We start from the raw sequence: 17380 nt of genomic DNA, 5'->3' as shown, positions 1-17380 counted from the left end.
AAAAAAAAAAAAAAAAAAATCCCCCCAGAATATTTTCTTTCGTTTATTTTGTAACACATTCTTTACATTCATGTAAAAAGTCCTCTAAAGTAAAAAAAATAGAAGTATGATGGTAAAATGAAAATCAAAAAATAAAAACTCAAATCTGTTTTTCTAAAAGTGTTTTATTAAATGCTTTCAAGAGATTTGGTCCACTTGAGTATTTATTAACTTTCAACCAGGGAGGAGAGAAAACAGTGTCAATAAAACATAAAAACAAGAAAACCAATGTAATGATTTAAAAAAAACAAAAAAAACAATACAAAATGAGAGGCCTTATTTATCCACTTCTTTACAACCCTGGTTTCTATCTTCTGATTGCTGAAATTAATTCAAATAACCAATAATTCAATTTGGGTTTCTGCAGGTGTGTTTGTACCAGGAATCAAATGAACAGGGGATGTGCTGGTTGGTTACACGAATAACAGTGATGTTTCTACTGTGTGGCTTGGCGAGATGTCCTATCATTAAAGAGATAAACACACAACCTTCTGTCAAATTAAACACTTAAGAGGCAAATATAACAACATGAACCATACCTCCATTGGGTGATTGCAAATCAGTGCACAGGAGTAGTTTACAATGAAAAAAAAAAACAAAACAAAACTAAAATAAAGGTGTTTCAATCCACCCAGGTCGGTTAACTCTACCAAGCCACTAAAAACACAGCTCCACCATCACTTATCTTAATTTCCATACCAGGGTGCTTAAGTATTATAATAGGTTATCAGGTATCATATACTGTTCTGTATATAGTAAGCAGGGTTATACAATAAGGGTATGTATCATTTTTATAGGTGTGCTATATCAAATAAGGCGCTATGCAGGAGTATATAAGCATCTGTGTATGAGTCCCAGATTCCCAGGCAGTGAGCAGATCACGCCACGGGGACAGATTGGGGCATTAAGGACGTCCAGTTTGTACACAGACGCGTATTTACCAGTATTATATTCATACATGGATACGTATATAAGTATACATTGCAATAAAACGGACATATAATCAATAGCATATAGAAGAGAAATAGTCAATAGCAATCATTATCATATTCATAATACTAAGGGTAGTTGTAGTAATAATATGATCCCTCAAAGAAGCTAAACGGTGGGCCGTTCCAGATGAGGGCTCGTTGGCACAACTAACATTGCTAATACAACACACGCGCACACACTACAGTGTGCGGCACTTCAACTCTGGCGCCATCCGTTTAAAACTGCAACCAGCTCGTTTGTCTGGAACGACCCACACGGAAGGAAAAATTACAACATAAAAAAAATACTTTTTTTTTTTCTTCTTAAATCACTATAGTAACCTAGCTCAGCGATACATGTCATATTGCAATACCTCAATAACAGAAATGTTCTATGTAATCAATACAGTTTTCTGGTTATATATTTATTAAGCTTGATTGCTAAGTATTTATTATTAGTAGTATAGCATTATATGAAAATATGTTGAGTGTGTGATCACTAGAGACATAATCCCATTGTGTCTGTGTTTGGATTAAAGGCTTGATTGACATAGCAGGCGTACTGCTTGTATATGCATGTGTTCTGCTCATAGGCACAAAAAAAAAAAATATTGTATGAATCCCTGACCGTCGTCTTTTAGCCATCAGCGATGTTGGAAAAATGGCCTCAGTGGGGACTGGAGAGGTATCAACTTGCCTTTACTTTCAAATTAGCTTCCGTATTCTAACACGTAAATATATTCTTCATTTGATTAAATCACTCAAATTGTCTCAATCCAGACTTTTCGCATCAAATTATTTTCCTTTCATCTTAATTAAATCCAACAGAAGACTTCTACGCGGGCAGCATTGAAACTTCAGTTCAATTGAAGTCATTATTTCATACACCAGCACTCGCTTCTATTTATGTGATTTTAGCCACGTGTACATTATTTCATATATCTGTTAAGATGTTTGTATGCATGCGTGTATATGTGTGTGTTTATGTGCGCGCGTGTGCGATCCAGCCACCTCTCAAAAACAACATGGGGAAGAAGAGGGGAAAACATTGTTTTGCTCCTGATTTTCAAAATACAAGTCAACTTGCATACTTCAACAAAAACAGCACGTTTTACTTTGATTGATCGATGGATTTTCCCCATTTTTTTAAAAGGCCCGTTCAGGCGTTACATTCAAAGTACTCTACCAATATGGCAGACATTATAAACGAGGAAGTACAACTCCCGATGAAAACAAAAAAACATTTCGACTCTCTCGCTTTATGTCCACGAAGGTAAAGAGAGTAGGATTTGGTCACACGGCAGCACAAATAAGCGTGTCCACCAGAACTTTCTTTTTAATAACGCTTACTTGGATCTCAATACGCCTTCTAACAGCACGTGGAGCGCATTTTTTTTTTTTTTTTTGGCACTATCAAGTTGAAAAGGTCAACTTTTAGCATGACAGCTCCATTCTTGAAGAGAATTTTCAATCATTGCCAAGCAAAACGTACAAACCGCGGCCAGCGCGCTCATTCGAGAATTGCTTTGGTGCTGCGAGGATTAGAAACACAAAACAGGAGGTGTCTGATGGACACATTTCCAGTTCTATGTCCTTGCGATTATTACTTTAGTCAAAGATAAAGGTTATCCTGCATTGGAATCCGACAAGCTTCTTTAAAGTGTTGATTGATGGCTGAGATTTGTGGCTCATATGTCGTGTGAAAGTGTGAGTGTATGTTGTGTTTACATCAGCTCCCACAAGGCAAGAACTCAAAACTGGTGAGATGACAGGCTGTTCGGTTGTCGTCGGGACGACCGGTCGGTCCGTCGCCGGTCTCTGTCGGCAACGAGGTGGCGATTGGCCAACACTCAGAGGTCGTCCCCGTCGGACAACCGCCGGCCTCCCTGGAATGACACACAATTTTTTTTTTTTTTTTATGACGGCTAGTAATTATTTTGAGAAAAAAATATTTTATTTGGCAGCCAAAAGTTATTCATTATAATACAAATTATTGTGCATGCCACTAATATTCATCTAGACGTGATTTTAATTTTTTTTTTCAAATCTCATCAAATCATGCGAGAAATTGTTTCACCAATAATAATTCCGAACGGGCTTTAAATATGACTGTTTGCTTTGTGTGTAACCTCTTTTGTGAGCAAACAATTCGTGAAAATTAATTCCACTTACGGTAATTGTAACTATCGAGTCATTCAAAGTGAAGTAGGCGGCAAGGTCGTGATGGCGGGTAATCACTCACCATACTCTCATTGTAATCCGCCGTGATGGTGACCTGCTTGTCCTCCGGGGGCGGGGTCACTGCCATGCTGTCCGTGCGCCGACTCTGATTGGTTAGCTGCAGCCACAGCTCGTACATCTGTTGCATGTCTCTCACTAGAGGGAAGGAAGGCAAGCGCGATCTTACTGAGCGGCAACAATCAGCGTAATGAAGCTCTTGTCTGGGACTTAATTGTCTCCTGAGGAGCAATTATCAAAGCACAAGATTGAGGAAATAATGCAACTCCTGGATGAGTACAATGTGGCAAAAACAAATCCACGCACGTGTATCGTGGCATGTCTGTGAAAGTGCGGCTTACAACTGTTGTTCTTCATGTATGTCCAGACGTCCCTCTCTTCTAGGCTGTGGGCAAACGAGCAGTTGCCAATATAGTGGCACTTCTTCTGCTTCATCACGTGCACACACATCTGGATGACACACGATTACAGAATGACACCTCTTCCATTAATTACTTTCAAATTAATATTTAGGGGTGGGCGCACTCACGTCATATTGCTGTGGATAGGTGCGGGAGAAAGGAAGAGGCCGGACAACAACCCACTTCTTTTTCTCAAAGGATTTCACCAGCAACACTCGACGCTCCTTCGTCCAGCTGGCAAACAAACACATTCTTTCATGTCACGTGCGCTCTTGCTTCAGGGGGGAAAAGGCAACACGTGTTGCACATGCGGCCCCACCTATGTCGTGCTTTGGCAGTGCAGTACTTGAGGTTCTTGTCGGGCTCGTTCACCTGTCCCTCTCGCCAGCATTGCCCGCACACAAACTTCATTTTCAAGTTGAGGGGACGCCCCCGCCCGGCGCCGCCTCCGCCGAGCGCACCCACCCCCATCCCTCCCACTGAAGGGACGCCACCCCCGCCGATGCAGTCGCCTCCCCCTACGCCGCCCGCTCCGACACCCATTCCTCCGATAGGCATGCTGCTGCTCGGGTGGGGAATATGGATTGGCTGCGAGAGAACAAAATAATGTCATTACAAAGGCTACATGCAAGAAGGCTAATTGAGTGTTTTTCATACAAATATTTACTCCAAGTATGACAATATTACGGTGTTGGTGCAAATTAGCATTCTAACTTGTGTGCAATTTTACATCAGAGCCCTTGCAAGATAATTCCGCCAAACACAAAGGACCCCCATAATCTCTCATTGATATTTCCATCCTACCCGCTGCTGCTTCTGCGCATTCTGCCAATGTCTTTTGGACTCCTGCACCATCTCCTCATGGGTAATCCCTGAAAGGGCGACACAGCCGGAAGTCAGTTCTAGCTGCATAAAACATCCCATATTCAGAATCAGAATGCCATTTATTGTCATTGTACTCAGTGTGCAACGGGATTAGAGAGCTCCCCGCTCCAGTTCAATCCAACAATAAATTTAATATATAAACTAGATTAAATATTAAATAATTAAATAGAGAATCAACACAAAATTGAAAAAATATTCTCATACGAGCTATTCATTTTGCGCCATTGTTTTTAAATTCATATTCAGCATCTCAAAAGTAAATATGGTCAGATTTCTGAAATTTTGTGGCTCACTCTAAACATTTTCATCCTCTCATGACTGTGCGTCTGATGACTCTCCAAAATGACAACACAACAAAACTATTAAATCAAAACCAACGTATTCTCTTCTTTAAATATGAGAATTTCAATCTACTCTGTCCACTTACCAGTGTCTTGCTGAAGCACCCAACATTTGAGTTCTATGACCGAGTGTGCAAAGGAGCAGCTGTCCTCACGCTGGCAGCCGTAGCGAACCTCGTGGCGGCAAACATCAAACTGGCAGAGGGGGTGGAGGGGGCGCACTTTGCTGTAGCGCACGTTGGCTGACCGCACCACATGCACCAGGCACCTGCAGTCAGATTAGATTGCCGTTGCATTCTTAAAAAAATTAATTATAATATCCTAACGTTTGAAGAGCACCACACTCACTTATTGTCATCAAACGGGTGTCGAGCTGTGAGGTTGGAACACACCGCCAAGTTTTCTTTGCTGCGCTTGCTTATGATGCGGGGCTTACTATCGAAACATTCCTATTTAAAGAACAAAGTCATACAAAAAAGTCTTACTCGGTTTTTCTTTTTTTCCCCTCCCAGACAAAAAGATGATCGCCATCCAGGCTGACGCATCTCACCTCACAGAGGAACATGAACATGCCCATGTGGAGCTGCAGCAGTCGAGTGACACTGAGCGCACGTCTCTCCGTGCTCCCCAAGGGGTCGAACAGCAGCTCTCGGCTCAGTGCGCCCTTCCTCTCCTGTGTCCACACGTCGATTTCCTCTTGGCAGTATGCAAAGGTACAGTTCTCACCGTACTGGCACTCCTGGCGTTCCTGCACCTCTGCATGACCCAGAAAGTTGATGTTAGGCAAATGTAGATACAACTCTGCCCTATTAGTTAAGAATGTGACACACAAAACACACCTTTACAGAGTACAAAGGCCCCCAAGAAGTTGTTGCGCGCAGGTCTGGGCCGAATCCTCTTCCAGGTGGGGTCGTCATTGTTTTTGAGGCGACACAGCAGGACGTCCCGTTTACATCGATGCGCTGCTTCTGGCTGGTATTTGTAGTCCATCACTCGTGGACCTGTAAGTAATTTGTCAAAAGTATGTAACTATAGAAAAAGGGAGGAAATAAATACAATTGATACTTTTAACAAAAATAGTCTACGAACCTATTCGACTGTAGCAGGCATGGCAGGCCTGACGGAACTCGTGTGTGCCAGCGAGAGGATTCCGGGACAACATGGAGAGGTTTGTTCCTGATGGACCATTCTAGGAATAAAAACAAAAGGGAGAAAAACATATTGGAGGAAATTATCCTTTTTAAGAAAATGGTTCCATTCACAAAAATCTAAAGAGAAAATTCTCTTAAACAACAAATAGTCAAAGATTGGACTCACCGCTTGTGCAGAGCTGTGGTTGCGCATCCCACTGATGAAGCTGTGACACACTCGTCCCCCTTAAAGAACACAATGTGATGCGTATTTTGTGAAATAATATTTGAAGCTAATATGTCAGGTGAAAGTAACGTAATCAAGACACATTTACTTAGTTGTTCAAAAAAAATCCATATGTTTATTTGACCTTTATTTAAAAAAAAAAAAAAAAAAAAAAAAAAAAAAACGAGAGAGGGAGAGATGACTGAAAATTTTGAAAATTCTCTTAGTCAGTCATCTGGTAGGGAAGAATGATTGATTGGGCAAAACCTTCACTCACCAGGGAGAGTGTACTCTGACAGCGAGTCGAGGCCAGCAGAAACGACCGCAGCTTTCCCCTCTCCGTCCATGGCTCCGCTTGAGAAGCCTCCCAGAGCGTCCTGCGCTTGGGTGGAGCTCTGGTCTCGCTGGGCCAGCGGCGAGTAAGGCTCCAGTGGGGGTATGTCACTGATGGAGGAGCCGAAGAACGTGGGGGCGAGCTGGGGTGACGGGGTGGGGAGGTTGGGGGAGTAGGGGGGCCGCAGACCCACTGCTGTGTTTGGAAGGTTGGTGGGGATGGCGCCTGCGGGACTCTAAACCGGGATATTGATAGACGCCAACAATTAATCGTTCTTCCTACATAACTCTCGTCACGTGTCTGATAAAATTGCACTCCCACCTCGCTGACTTTCTTGGGGATGCATTCCAGGAGACTGTCGAGCTCGCCCTTGATTACGCTGCCGCATTCGTCCATGTGTTCGGACACGGGGACCGAGTACGGCATCGGCGTCAGGGACTGGCTGCCGGGGCTCTCCGACAGGTCTGTGCACGGGGTCAGCACTGAGGGATCGTCGCTAACTGGGATGGGCGTGGCCAAAGGTGCTGGGATGCACTGAGCGTTGGACAGGTCTGCTGAGGGTGAGCAAAAGAAAAAAAACATGAGGCGATACAAGCCGAAAGCGTAGGGATCAATGGTTAGAAGGCATGTCCATCGAACTTTGCCATACCTGGTCCCAGGTCACCCAGGGACTCCATCCCATTGGAAGACAACTGCATATAGACAATCAATTAGATCTATAGAAGAACTTAAGTGAAGGAACAACTACCAAATCAATAACAAAGTCATGAACATGAGATGATATTGCAGCAGGTTGTCAAGGCAACCTGATTTTAGCATCAATAAACTGTGACACACTTTAACACACACCTCCCCAGTGGGTGGCGATGTCTCGCCAAGGCTTTCTCCCTCCGTGGCTGTGGACTCAGTCTGGCTGATGTAGGCTTTACGGCCCTTAAGGCCCAGTTTATTGGCCAGATCCTGAGCCAGCTCGCATACTTGTCTGTCCTAGAAAGCAAAAAAAAAAAAAAAAAACAATGGAAAGAATGAGAATGGGGGGAGGGGACTCAAAAGAGGGCTGCATTTAAACGGCATGGTTCAAGTGAGACGATTATGATTTGTTCTGTGACGTGATGACACCATAAATAGAAATAAAGGTAACATTTCTGCACATGCAGCAAAAAAAACAAGATATACAACGTAAATACGAGCTTTGCATTGATAGTGACGACACATAAGTAAACAATAACATGATTATTAAACGTTACATACAATAAATGCCACTATCAAAAATCCTATTTGACTATTACCTGTACGGTGCCCTAAAAGAAAAAAAAAAATTACACCGCATGTGTTTGGAAGCAATGCGTGAGTAACATACATGCGGCTCAGTGAGCAGACATTTGGTGCCGCACTCGTACGCCTCTCTGAGTCGTCCCATCTCTCTCAGGCAGAGCGCCTTGCGGTAGAGAGCCTTCCGACTGCCTTCGGATACAAACAGCGCACTATCGCAGTCCTGAATGCCACGCTCAAATTCCCTCTGAGGAGAAGAAGAAGCATTGAGGTTAGTTTTGATTTTTAATAATTTAAGTTTGCATGGGGTGTTAGCCAGATTTGATTTACATGAAGACCATTAAGTGTGTGTGCTTCTGGCTATTGGGAAGTGTTAAAATGACAGCGGGAATAAACTGCTGTGTAGTTCCAGTCTTACTGCAGCTAGCAGAAAGTAGCTCGCTACAGAAAAAAAAAAAAAGCACCAATAAACTGTAAACAAGCATCATACTGTAAGTTTGTGACGAAATAGCCAGTGCAAGGAAAACTTTCTCATCGAAGATAATCTGCGAGTACGGTATAAGAAGCAATTCTCCCTCACAATTTGGTAGAAGGCGGCAGCCCTGTTGACGTAGAGGCCCTCCAGCAGCTTGTGGGGGATGACGAGGGCCTCGGCCTGGGCGTAACGGGCGACACTGATCCCTTCGCCGTACTGTTGGGCTGCCTGACGGCAGTCGCCGTCTCGTCTGAAGCAGGAGTTGCCCTCGTCCAGGAGGTTACACACCAACTGGGTCAGAAAAGCCTTGAAAGATGCGTCAAAATGAGGCCATGAAAATACTGCAGATCGCATACATAAATACAGTCCTTCTAATATTGTACAGAAAAAAAAAAGTTAAAAAATAAAAATGCTTCGCCATAAGAAAGAACGACCTATTAAAGTCGCACATGTCGGTAAAGCAAATTATAAGCAGACTGACAACGGGGGAGGATGCAGTGTTTGTCGCAACCCTCCGAAAATTCTTGACTTGGGTTCAGTGCTTCTTGATTAAAAATGGCAAGACACACTGAGCCTAAAACTCGTGTCTCACATTTTATAGAAAGTGCTTGGGGAGGTCAGGAAAAAGTCAATCAAAAAAAAAATAATGCATAGAAGAGGATATAACCAAACCTCATAATTTTCTGGCTCTGGGAAAGGCAGTGAAGACCTGAAAACAGACGTCACAAGTCACCACATTGGTCTCACTAACAAACGGGCAATGTTTGCCTTTTTTCTTTTTTTTTTTTAATACAAAGCCATTTTTTTGCTGTGTCTCAAATTAAAATTAGTCGTTTAGTGCAACTCATACACAATATTACCAACAAATGCCCAGAAAATATTTTTTTTTATCCAGAATATTCTTGACTCTTAGCATGCACAGAATTCATTTTCTTCCAATGATAAGTAAATACCGTTGCTCAAAAATTATTTGGTGGGGGGGAAGGAGAACGTGGTGACATTTCGAAAGCAAGCCTGAAACTAATTCAAACTCTTGAGAAGGCATTTGTGCATAAATGTCAGGAAATTTCTCTTGCTTATTCTCATCAGGGGCAGAGGTGAGAAGTCCTGCTCTGGACTGTCTGCAGCCAACTCTGAAGGTACATATAAGACCAATAATCATTCACGCACAATTACAATTTACAGTCTTTATTAAACTTAAAATTAATGTTTTGTACCATTGACCACACACACAGGTTGGAACCTTGAACCTCAGATCTGTGAGGCCTTGCTTAGTTAGCCACTCTATTGTTTTACTTACTGGATAAAACTCATGGCTTTCTGGATTTCCTCTCTTCGCTTCAGTCTATCCGAGTCCATTTCCTGAAGATGGAAGCAAATGGAAATTACACATATTTACTTATTCACATTTACCATGATCTGAACATTCCCACACGAATCGCGATAAATGGCTATATTACATGTTTGTTTAAAAATAAATAAATAAAAAAGTCAAAATTCCTGGCTGGCTCCATGCATCGGCAGGGCCTACCGTAAACACGTTGACGAAATGACGGGCGCAATAGTTCAACTGCAAACAGCGAGATGACTCAGAAGCTAAAACGAGGGTTCATATTTCTCATTTTAAAAAATGAAATTGAACACACACACGCGACATTTTTTACGTGCCCCCCTGCAACGTTTTGTTAGTGAGCCTAGCAGGTTAGCATTGTTGATTTGGGAACGCGCGTCAATCGCCAATACTTGTTTCGATTAAACGTTGCACCGACAAAAAAACTAACATAAAAATGGACTTCAAGTGTTATGTTAGCCAATATTAATGTTAACGTTAAAGCGATCAAGAGGTAATCACTGTCCGACCTGCTACCGCTAGTCGTGCTAAAAGCTAACGGTTAAATTTTAGCATTCGAAGTGCATGCATATTTCGATCGTTCGCGCCGTGTCGTTTAATTTCTACGTTATATTTATGCTGACAGCACTTGTGCGTAATCAAAAGCAGAACATTGCCGGAAGACACCGATTAGCTAGCTAGTGTGAACAGTCAAATAGTCCCTCTTCCTTTTGAGCACAACTCACCCCACAGTTAAGTTTCAAGCTTTTCGAATCACTGATAACTTCACGGATCGTTAAAAGGCGATCAAGACAGCGGGAAATGACAGCTAGAAGTCACTATCCAGGCAGCATATTTGTAAATTTAGTGTGCTTGTCATTGATTTGTAGACGGAGCACGATTTTTTATAAGCTACAGCTGCTGCTGAACTGCTTGCTGCTGAACTGCTTGCTGGCTAAATGTTAGCACCCCCTCTGTTAGCTGTTTTTGGCCAGTGCAGTAAGGCAACAAGTTTCAAATGAAACGCTACCACAAGGGGACAGCAAAGTCGCGTCGTTTTATAGGTTGTGTTTGGTGTTCATTCACATATTCCCTACTCCGTTCTCACGGTGCTGCAGGGATTTTTTCATATACTGTACAATTACGCAATGCATAGTTAATTCATAAGTTAAAAACAAAATAGTTTTCAAAAACGCGCACGATTATTTACATCATCGCGGGCGCACAGTTATTTACGTCATTGTTGTCGCACATTTAAACATAGTCATTGCTTCAAAAAGATTGAACTACTAAATTATTATAACGCAACGGTATTGTTTAAAATGAAAGGGGAGCCCGAAGAACCGTTTCTCGAAAAAATACTGCACTTTTTCTTTGAAAGGTGTAATTATGTTACTCGACTTAGATTGCAGTCCATTGATTATTTCCGACAATCTTTGTGTAAACACGTTTGTGAGTCAACTCTTTTAAATGATTAGAGGCTACCAAATGTTTCAAATAGTTGGCTGGGGAAGACAAAACTAAGGAATTTCATAAAACTCAAGAATTGTTCTCGTTGTAGAAAGAAAAGCATTAAACACTAGTGATCAATCAAAGATTGAATTTACGTTAGTATTCATACAGGTGTGAGGTTTTCCGGATTTTATTTACTTAAGAAATAAAATATCACTTAATTTGGGTATGCTGCCAATGTTTTTTTAAATATAAAATGCTGCAAATATTGGGGTGGTTTTAGAAAACAATGACATTTGTCCGATTTAATTACTTATTCAAGTTATTTAATTGTTTCAAAATTACTTTCTCTTGTTCTCTATCCGAAGACAACTTTTCATATGTTCAAATGCTAACGCCACTGTTGGAAAAATATCTACAATATTAATTCTGGACGGTCAATCTATGAAATTTTCACAAATACATTTTCCCCACTCGGAATGTGTGTGACGTCATGGCGAAGCGTTGTATGAACCACTCAGAACAAAATACAGTTTAATAATAATAATTATTATTATAATAATAATAATAATAATAATAATAATAATAATCATCATCATCATCATAATATGTGACAATTTACGTTACTAGTGAACTTGGCGAAAGTGAACATTAAAAATAAATGTGTTATGTTTCCAACTAGTGTGACGTAGGACGACCAAAAAGAAACCCCGGAAGACGTGGCATCACACGTTTCGCTACCGGCGCGCTTCTCTCTCACCGGTCGGTGTGTTTTCGCTATCATTTCCGTGGAATTCGCTGTCGACGGTAAGCTCCTTGGCTTGTCCCCATAAATCTTCCTTTTTCTTGTGACGTGTGGCCATAGCATCTCATTATTTCTCGGCGAAGGCTTAACGAAGCACGTTGAGCGCTTGTTGGGCTGTCCATAAAGCCAAAGTAGCACCTGCTAGCTTCGATTGAGCTAACCGGGCGAGCGCCTTTGTTGATATTATTTTTGTATTACACGTCAGTAGCACGTTTGAGGGACGATACTTACTCAATTGAACGTCACTTGGGCACGTTTGTAATGCTGTGGTTATCCTAAAACTCACCAACATGTCTTTGGATGTCTCCCTAGACATCATGGCTGCAGATGACATTGCCCAGCTTGTTAATGCTCTCTCCAAGACCCATTTAGGAGATGGAGTGTTAAGCTATAAAGGCCTCGGTCTTAAACTGGACAATGCAGAATCAGGTTGGTTGCCAGCAAGTGTAGATTGTCAATGAAATGCTCCCTGGTGTCCTATTTTTATACAATGTACGTGTCTACAGTGGAAGACCTGGTCCAGGAGATCAAACAGTATCAAGAGTTGAGAGTTTTGCGCTTGGAGGGAAACACTTTGGGTGTGGATGCAGCTGGAGCTATTGCCAAGGCACTGGAAAGCAAGGATCAGCTTCAGGTACACATTATCAAGACCGTGAACTTTTGATATACACCTTTCAATAATAATAATCATCAGTGATTATGCAATTTCACATAGATTGTCTCAAACTTATTATTTATGAACTGCAAACATAGCTTTGTTCATCAATCTTTGACAGTGACGTTCAGTGACTAGCCGAGCATTTAATTGTGCTTTTATTTCCACTCTTCTGCACATAATTTTGTAAAATAATTTTCAGTGTCAATTGAGAATATATGCTACTGCTATGCCTGACCACAATGTTCCACTCTATTATGCAGGCACGGCAATAAATAAGAATATTTTAGAAATGTTATTTGCCAAGGCGCACCTTTCTATAGTTTTTGGAAATTATTGTAAATAAATCATTAAAGTCCTCTGTTGATCATGTTTTTTTTTTGTTTTTTAAAGAGATGTTACTGGAGTGACCTTTTCACTGGAAGGCTACGCTCTGAAATCCCAGTGGCCCTGGTGAGAAACTTCCCCTATTCAGGACTGATCTAGACCCCATTTATGACTTTAAATGTAATACATTCCAGATACAAGCTTGCTTCAATTTAATTGTAATTGAGTACCTTTCAAAAAGTAATTTCTTTTTTTCCATCAGAAATCACTGAGCAGCGGTTTAATGATTGCTGGGGCCCGTCTGACCGTGCTGGACTTGAGTGACAATGCTTTTGGGCCAGATGGCGTGACGGGGATCGATCAGCTGCTCAAAAGCACAGCCTGCCACACTTTGAGGGAGCTGAGACTCAACAATTGTGGAATGGGAATCGGAGGAGGAAAGGTGAACTCGGAGAAGATGAAAATTCGCGACTTCCACTGTGTTGTCCACGGAATTAAAATGCTTTGTGGTCTCTGTAGATTCTGGCTGAAGCACTGATGGAGTGCCACAGACAATCGTTGGTCGCCGGAACGCCTCTCAGACTCAAAGTATTTGTTGCTGGGAGGAACCGCTTGGAAAACGAAGGAGCCAGTGCCTTGTCTAAGGCCTTTCAGGTAAGAATATCTGTAGGATTGACATCTTTTGATACATTGACTCCAGGTAGATATAACAAGTCAGATTTATTTTCTCAAACTATTTCTACATTGTAGTACAAATTAGAATTAATAATTGTCATATAGTAATATTCTTAATGAATGCTTATGTTCAGCAACAGGTGGATTTTCTTTCGGCAAGTTGCACATATAGTGCAACATGCACTCCAATATTTTCACTGGCAACATCCAAGATATAAGCAATTACACAAGATAAGAACATAATTTTTTCCCCTCTTGGTTTGATAACATACTTTTTTATTCATTCAAGTACTGCCAATTTAAAAAGTCTTTACTTAACTTTCAATTTCAGCTTTTTTTTTTTTTTATTATTAGCCTTATTGATCTCGTATTAACTCCTTCAACCGTGACACTTCAGATGATGGGCAGCCTGGAGGAGGTCCACATGCCGCAGAACGGCATCACCCACGCGGGCGTGACGGCTCTCGCCGCGGCCATGCGACACAACACCGACCTGCGCGTGCTCAACCTCAATGACAACACCTTCACAAAGACGGGAACGCTGGCTATGGCTCAGGTGAGGCCTCTTGACTGCCAACAACATTCAAAACAGAAAAAACATGACAGCGGTTTTCTTCTCCTGTTGGCCCCGACAGGCTTTGGGGCACCTGAGGAACGTGCAGGTCATCAATTTTGGTGACTGCTTGGTCCGTTGTGAAGGCGCCATCGCACTTGCGGCGGTCCTCAGAGAAGGATTGCCACTCCTCAAGGTCGGCACGCTCATGTATTTTGTGTTCCAAACGCTGATGCACGGATGGACGCGCTGGATGCATGCTGTACGATGTGATTGAGTCACGTCTGCCCACAGGAGCTGAATCTGTCATTCGGCGAAATCACAGAGGCAGCGGCCCTCGTGGTGGCTCAGGCACTCATGGACAAGCCTCACATGGAGAAAGTGGATCTCAACGGTAGAAAACAACCAAGACCGAGGCGATTATTTTATTGTTATTACTGAGAATGGCGTACGTTTTTTGGTTGCCCGTGACAGGCAACTGCCTCGGGGAAGACGGCTGTGAGGCTCTCAGGGAAGCGATGGAGGTCCAGGACAAAGGCGACATACTCTCCTCGCTCAGGTAAAAACTGTGGCGGAATTGCAGTTTGCTCTGAATGATTCTGATTCCAACGATTGTTTCTTTGCAGCGATGATGAGGGAGAAGCCGGCGACGAGGACGATGAAGATGATGACGGACACGACGATGAGGAGGACGCCGATGCGAGGAATGGATATAATGGTTGCAATGAAGAAGACTTTGTTCAAGAAAATGGAACGACAGCAAATGAAGAGAGTCCTTCTAAGTCCCAGTGTCCTGTAAGATTTGTGCCAAACTTTATCCAATTTCAAATTTTGGTTTTGGTCTTATTTGTTCACATGAGTAGACAAAGAGCATCCGTTTTGTGTGATACTGTAGGAAGAGGTGTTATCTTTCCTTGACTTCCCCTCTGCCGAGAAGCTTCTTGAGCTGGGAGAGATGAGGAAACATCTGCTACCGGAGGTTGCATGAAAACAACACTGATTTGACTTTGATTTTTTTTTAATACATTTGACATTATTCCTTCCCCTCACCAGGTGGACATTTTGGATCCACACAAGGCCGTCGAGGTCCTTCTCAAAGTGGCTTCTTTGTACAGCGAGGAAGCAGTGGCGAAGACGACAGTGCTGGAAACTTTTGGCAAGAGAAATAGAGAAACGAGGGCTCGATTTGTTACCACTTGTGTTATTTCTTCTAAAAGTGTGATTAAACAAAACAAAAATGTCTCCATTCCACAGACATGCTCACGGAGAAGCTTCTCTCCGCTTCAACTCTCCAGGCGTACACCACCCTCTCCACACTGCTGGTCCTCATCGGAGTCCTCAAGGTACCATTACGGCTTCCTCCAAGTATGCTGAAGTGATTGGATGGACGTTCTCGCTTATAGATTTACTTTCCCGCTATCTCTTTTCGTGTGTTTCAGGGAGAAGGGAAGAGGAATAAAGTGCCGATAGCACCGAGTCTGTTTTTGTGTTTGGAGCACGCGGTCCAGCAGGACTACTTGGCCCAGCACCACGCCTCACTGCTTCACACCATCCTGTCCAAGTAGGAACGACTCATCTACAATGCGATGCTGCCATTACGGTGTGTTTGTTTAGACACTTTCTGTGCGACTCTACAGGAACCGCCAGGCTCTCAAGTCATGCAGCAAAAGCGTGGACAGGTTAATTTCCGCACTCGAGAAGAGGTGCATCGACTAACTGTGCTTAAACACCATCAGCATTCACACAATCACACTGGGGTGTCCTGGGATACGTTTTCTCTCAAATGGAGGCTTCTAACGACCACTGATTTCCATCCACTTGTAAATTTTTAAAAGGCTGTCCAGCACCTCCACATTTTGAAAGTCTTATTCATGCTAAGGATTTATATTTTTATAGAAAATACACACAAACGTGACGAGAAAATGGAGATGTTTAAGCGGGGTGAAAGGTAACCGTAAACTGGCAGCTTTTTGTTCACATTTGAAAGCAAGCACTTTTGCACTGCTTCGAAAGAACAATTCACGCGTTCAGGCGCTCCCTGCTCTTGATATATGCAATTAAAATCAAGGATTTGAGTTCCAGCTCTCTTTGACTCTGGAAATATACAATCAAGACAAATGTTGCTCACTCTAGTTGGTGTTTACCGTTTTGAAAACGTAAAGAACAACAACTTTACACTGCATGCGATCTGGATGACTGAAATTCTACACAGGTGATTTTTTTCCCCCCAATCACGTTGGTCTTTGAAACTGACAGAAAAATGCAACTGTGTCATAAGGCTATTAAAATGTAACCGTTTAGTTGCCACTGATTTTAATGAAGGTAACCACGGGCCACCATCTGCAAATTTGCGTTTTAAAGAAAGACACCTACTGTTGCATATTCAGACCATATTTAATGGTCTGTCGTTTTTGTGATGATTTACAGCAGGCACACAATCAAGAGACAATGTGTGTATTTCGATAAATTCATGTTGACGAATTATTGCATTGGCAGATAGATCACATTTTTGAAATCTTAACACGGCATATTTCCAAATATACACAATTGGGTCACTTGAACCATGCAGTGTAAATACACCCGTAAAAAAAATATTACCGGTACACTGACTTTGTTTGGATGCACTCACATTTGTTTCTGCCTTATTCTCTTTGAAGTTGTTTTCATGGAAAAGGAAAGCTTTGTGACATGATCTTTTCTATCACTCAGCAGTCTTAATTTAAAAAAAAAAAATCATGCGATCCTCTTTTGGGGGTCACATGTACAATTCCACAATTTCCTCATGTACTTGAAAAATATAACTGAGCATTTAAAGGAAAAGGGAATATTCTGTAATTGCGTTTGACGTGTTGACATGTACTGAAACCTCATAAATACTGATAATCCAACAAGCCTGACTCTGGTTTTGTCTGTTGTCAAAATCCCACCCCTCTTTTCTTTTCTTTTTTTTTTCTTAGTATGATGCTGTGGTCTGATGTGTTTTTTTTTCCCCCCATCCATCTCATTAGTTGATTGTCATTGCGCTTGTGTCCGTCTTGCTTTTCTGGCATCCCATGGCAAGGAGCTATGGACGCAACTTTGCTGGGAATGGAGATGCTCTGCGGCAGGAAATTAAAATTTATACACAGAATGATGACAGAGAAAAAAAATCAAAGAGAATTGTTGAAACTTATTAGCCAGTCACTTAATTGAATCAGAATTAGTTGCATTAAAATGGCCAGATCTGAAAATACTGAACTTTTAACACTCCAGTTCATATTTGATTTCTTCT

The 17380-nt window shown here is 42.0% G+C and overlaps 2 protein-coding genes across 2 annotated transcripts; one reads left to right on the top strand and one right to left on the bottom strand.

Moving 5' to 3' along the window:
* Positions 1-144: 144 nt before the first annotated feature.
* zc3h7bb (zinc finger CCCH-type containing 7Bb) lies at positions 145-10660 on the bottom strand. Its single transcript, XM_088284079.1, has 21 exons — positions 10389-10660; positions 9613-9674; positions 8985-9021; positions 8418-8618; positions 7926-8084; positions 7415-7552; positions 7215-7257; positions 6887-7119; positions 6509-6800; positions 6193-6251; positions 5965-6064; positions 5715-5876; positions 5426-5631; positions 5224-5324; positions 4962-5143; positions 4454-4521; positions 3969-4237; positions 3778-3883; positions 3590-3698; positions 3253-3386; positions 145-2896 (listed from the first exon to the last, which is right to left on the bottom strand). Exons 2-21 carry the CDS (start codon positions 9669-9671, stop codon positions 2861-2863), a joined length of 2694 nt encoding a protein of 897 aa, XP_088140205.1. The 5' UTR covers positions 9672-9674; positions 10389-10660; the 3' UTR covers positions 145-2860.
* Positions 9434-17000, top strand: rangap1b (Ran GTPase activating protein 1b). The gene is made up of 17 exons (XM_088284080.1): positions 9434-9451; positions 11777-11901; positions 12212-12328; positions 12406-12533; positions 12948-13007; positions 13144-13323; positions 13401-13535; positions 13954-14112; positions 14192-14305; positions 14404-14503; positions 14584-14668; positions 14736-14904; positions 15005-15088; positions 15163-15265; positions 15364-15452; positions 15549-15670; positions 15747-17000. Exons 3-17 carry the CDS (start codon positions 12217-12219, stop codon positions 15823-15825), a joined length of 1719 nt encoding a protein of 572 aa, XP_088140206.1. The 5' UTR covers positions 9434-9451; positions 11777-11901; positions 12212-12216; the 3' UTR covers positions 15826-17000.
* Positions 17001-17380: the final 380 nt, after the last annotated feature.

The sequence above is a fragment of the Idiotropiscis lumnitzeri genome, chromosome 20 (assembly GCF_059441095.1).
Source record: "Idiotropiscis lumnitzeri isolate Australia: NSW breed Sydney's pygmy pipehorse chromosome 20, RoL_Ilum_1.0, whole genome shotgun sequence".
Taxonomy (NCBI): Eukaryota; Metazoa; Chordata; class Actinopteri; order Syngnathiformes; family Syngnathidae; genus Idiotropiscis; species Idiotropiscis lumnitzeri.
The sequence above is the reverse complement of the archived record's forward strand: the minus strand, read 5'-3'. Positions and strand labels throughout refer to the sequence as shown.

Bases quoted from the DNA above. Each gene is read 5' to 3' on its own strand.
- rangap1b (XM_088284080.1), top strand. From the start codon at position 12,217: ATGGCTGCAGATGACATTGCCCAGCTTGTTAATGCTCTCTCCAAGACC. The intron at 14,905-15,004 runs GTAAGATTTGTG...GTGATACTGTAG, and splicing joins CTTCTAAGTCCCAGTGTCCT to GAAGAGGTGTTATCTTTCCT. The intron at 15,266-15,363 runs GCAAGAGAAATA...TCCATTCCACAG, and splicing joins GACAGTGCTGGAAACTTTTG to ACATGCTCACGGAGAAGCTT.
- zc3h7bb (XM_088284079.1), bottom strand. From the start codon at position 9,671: ATGGACTCGGATAGACTGAAGCGAAGAGAGGAAATCCAGAAAGCCATG. The intron at 5,877-5,964 runs GTTCGTAGACTA...AATTACTTACAG, and splicing joins TGCCTGCTACAGTCGAATAG to GTCCACGAGTGATGGACTAC. The intron at 5,144-5,223 runs GTGAGTGTGGTG...ATCTGACTGCAG, and splicing joins CACCCGTTTGATGACAATAA to GTGCCTGGTGCATGTGGTGC.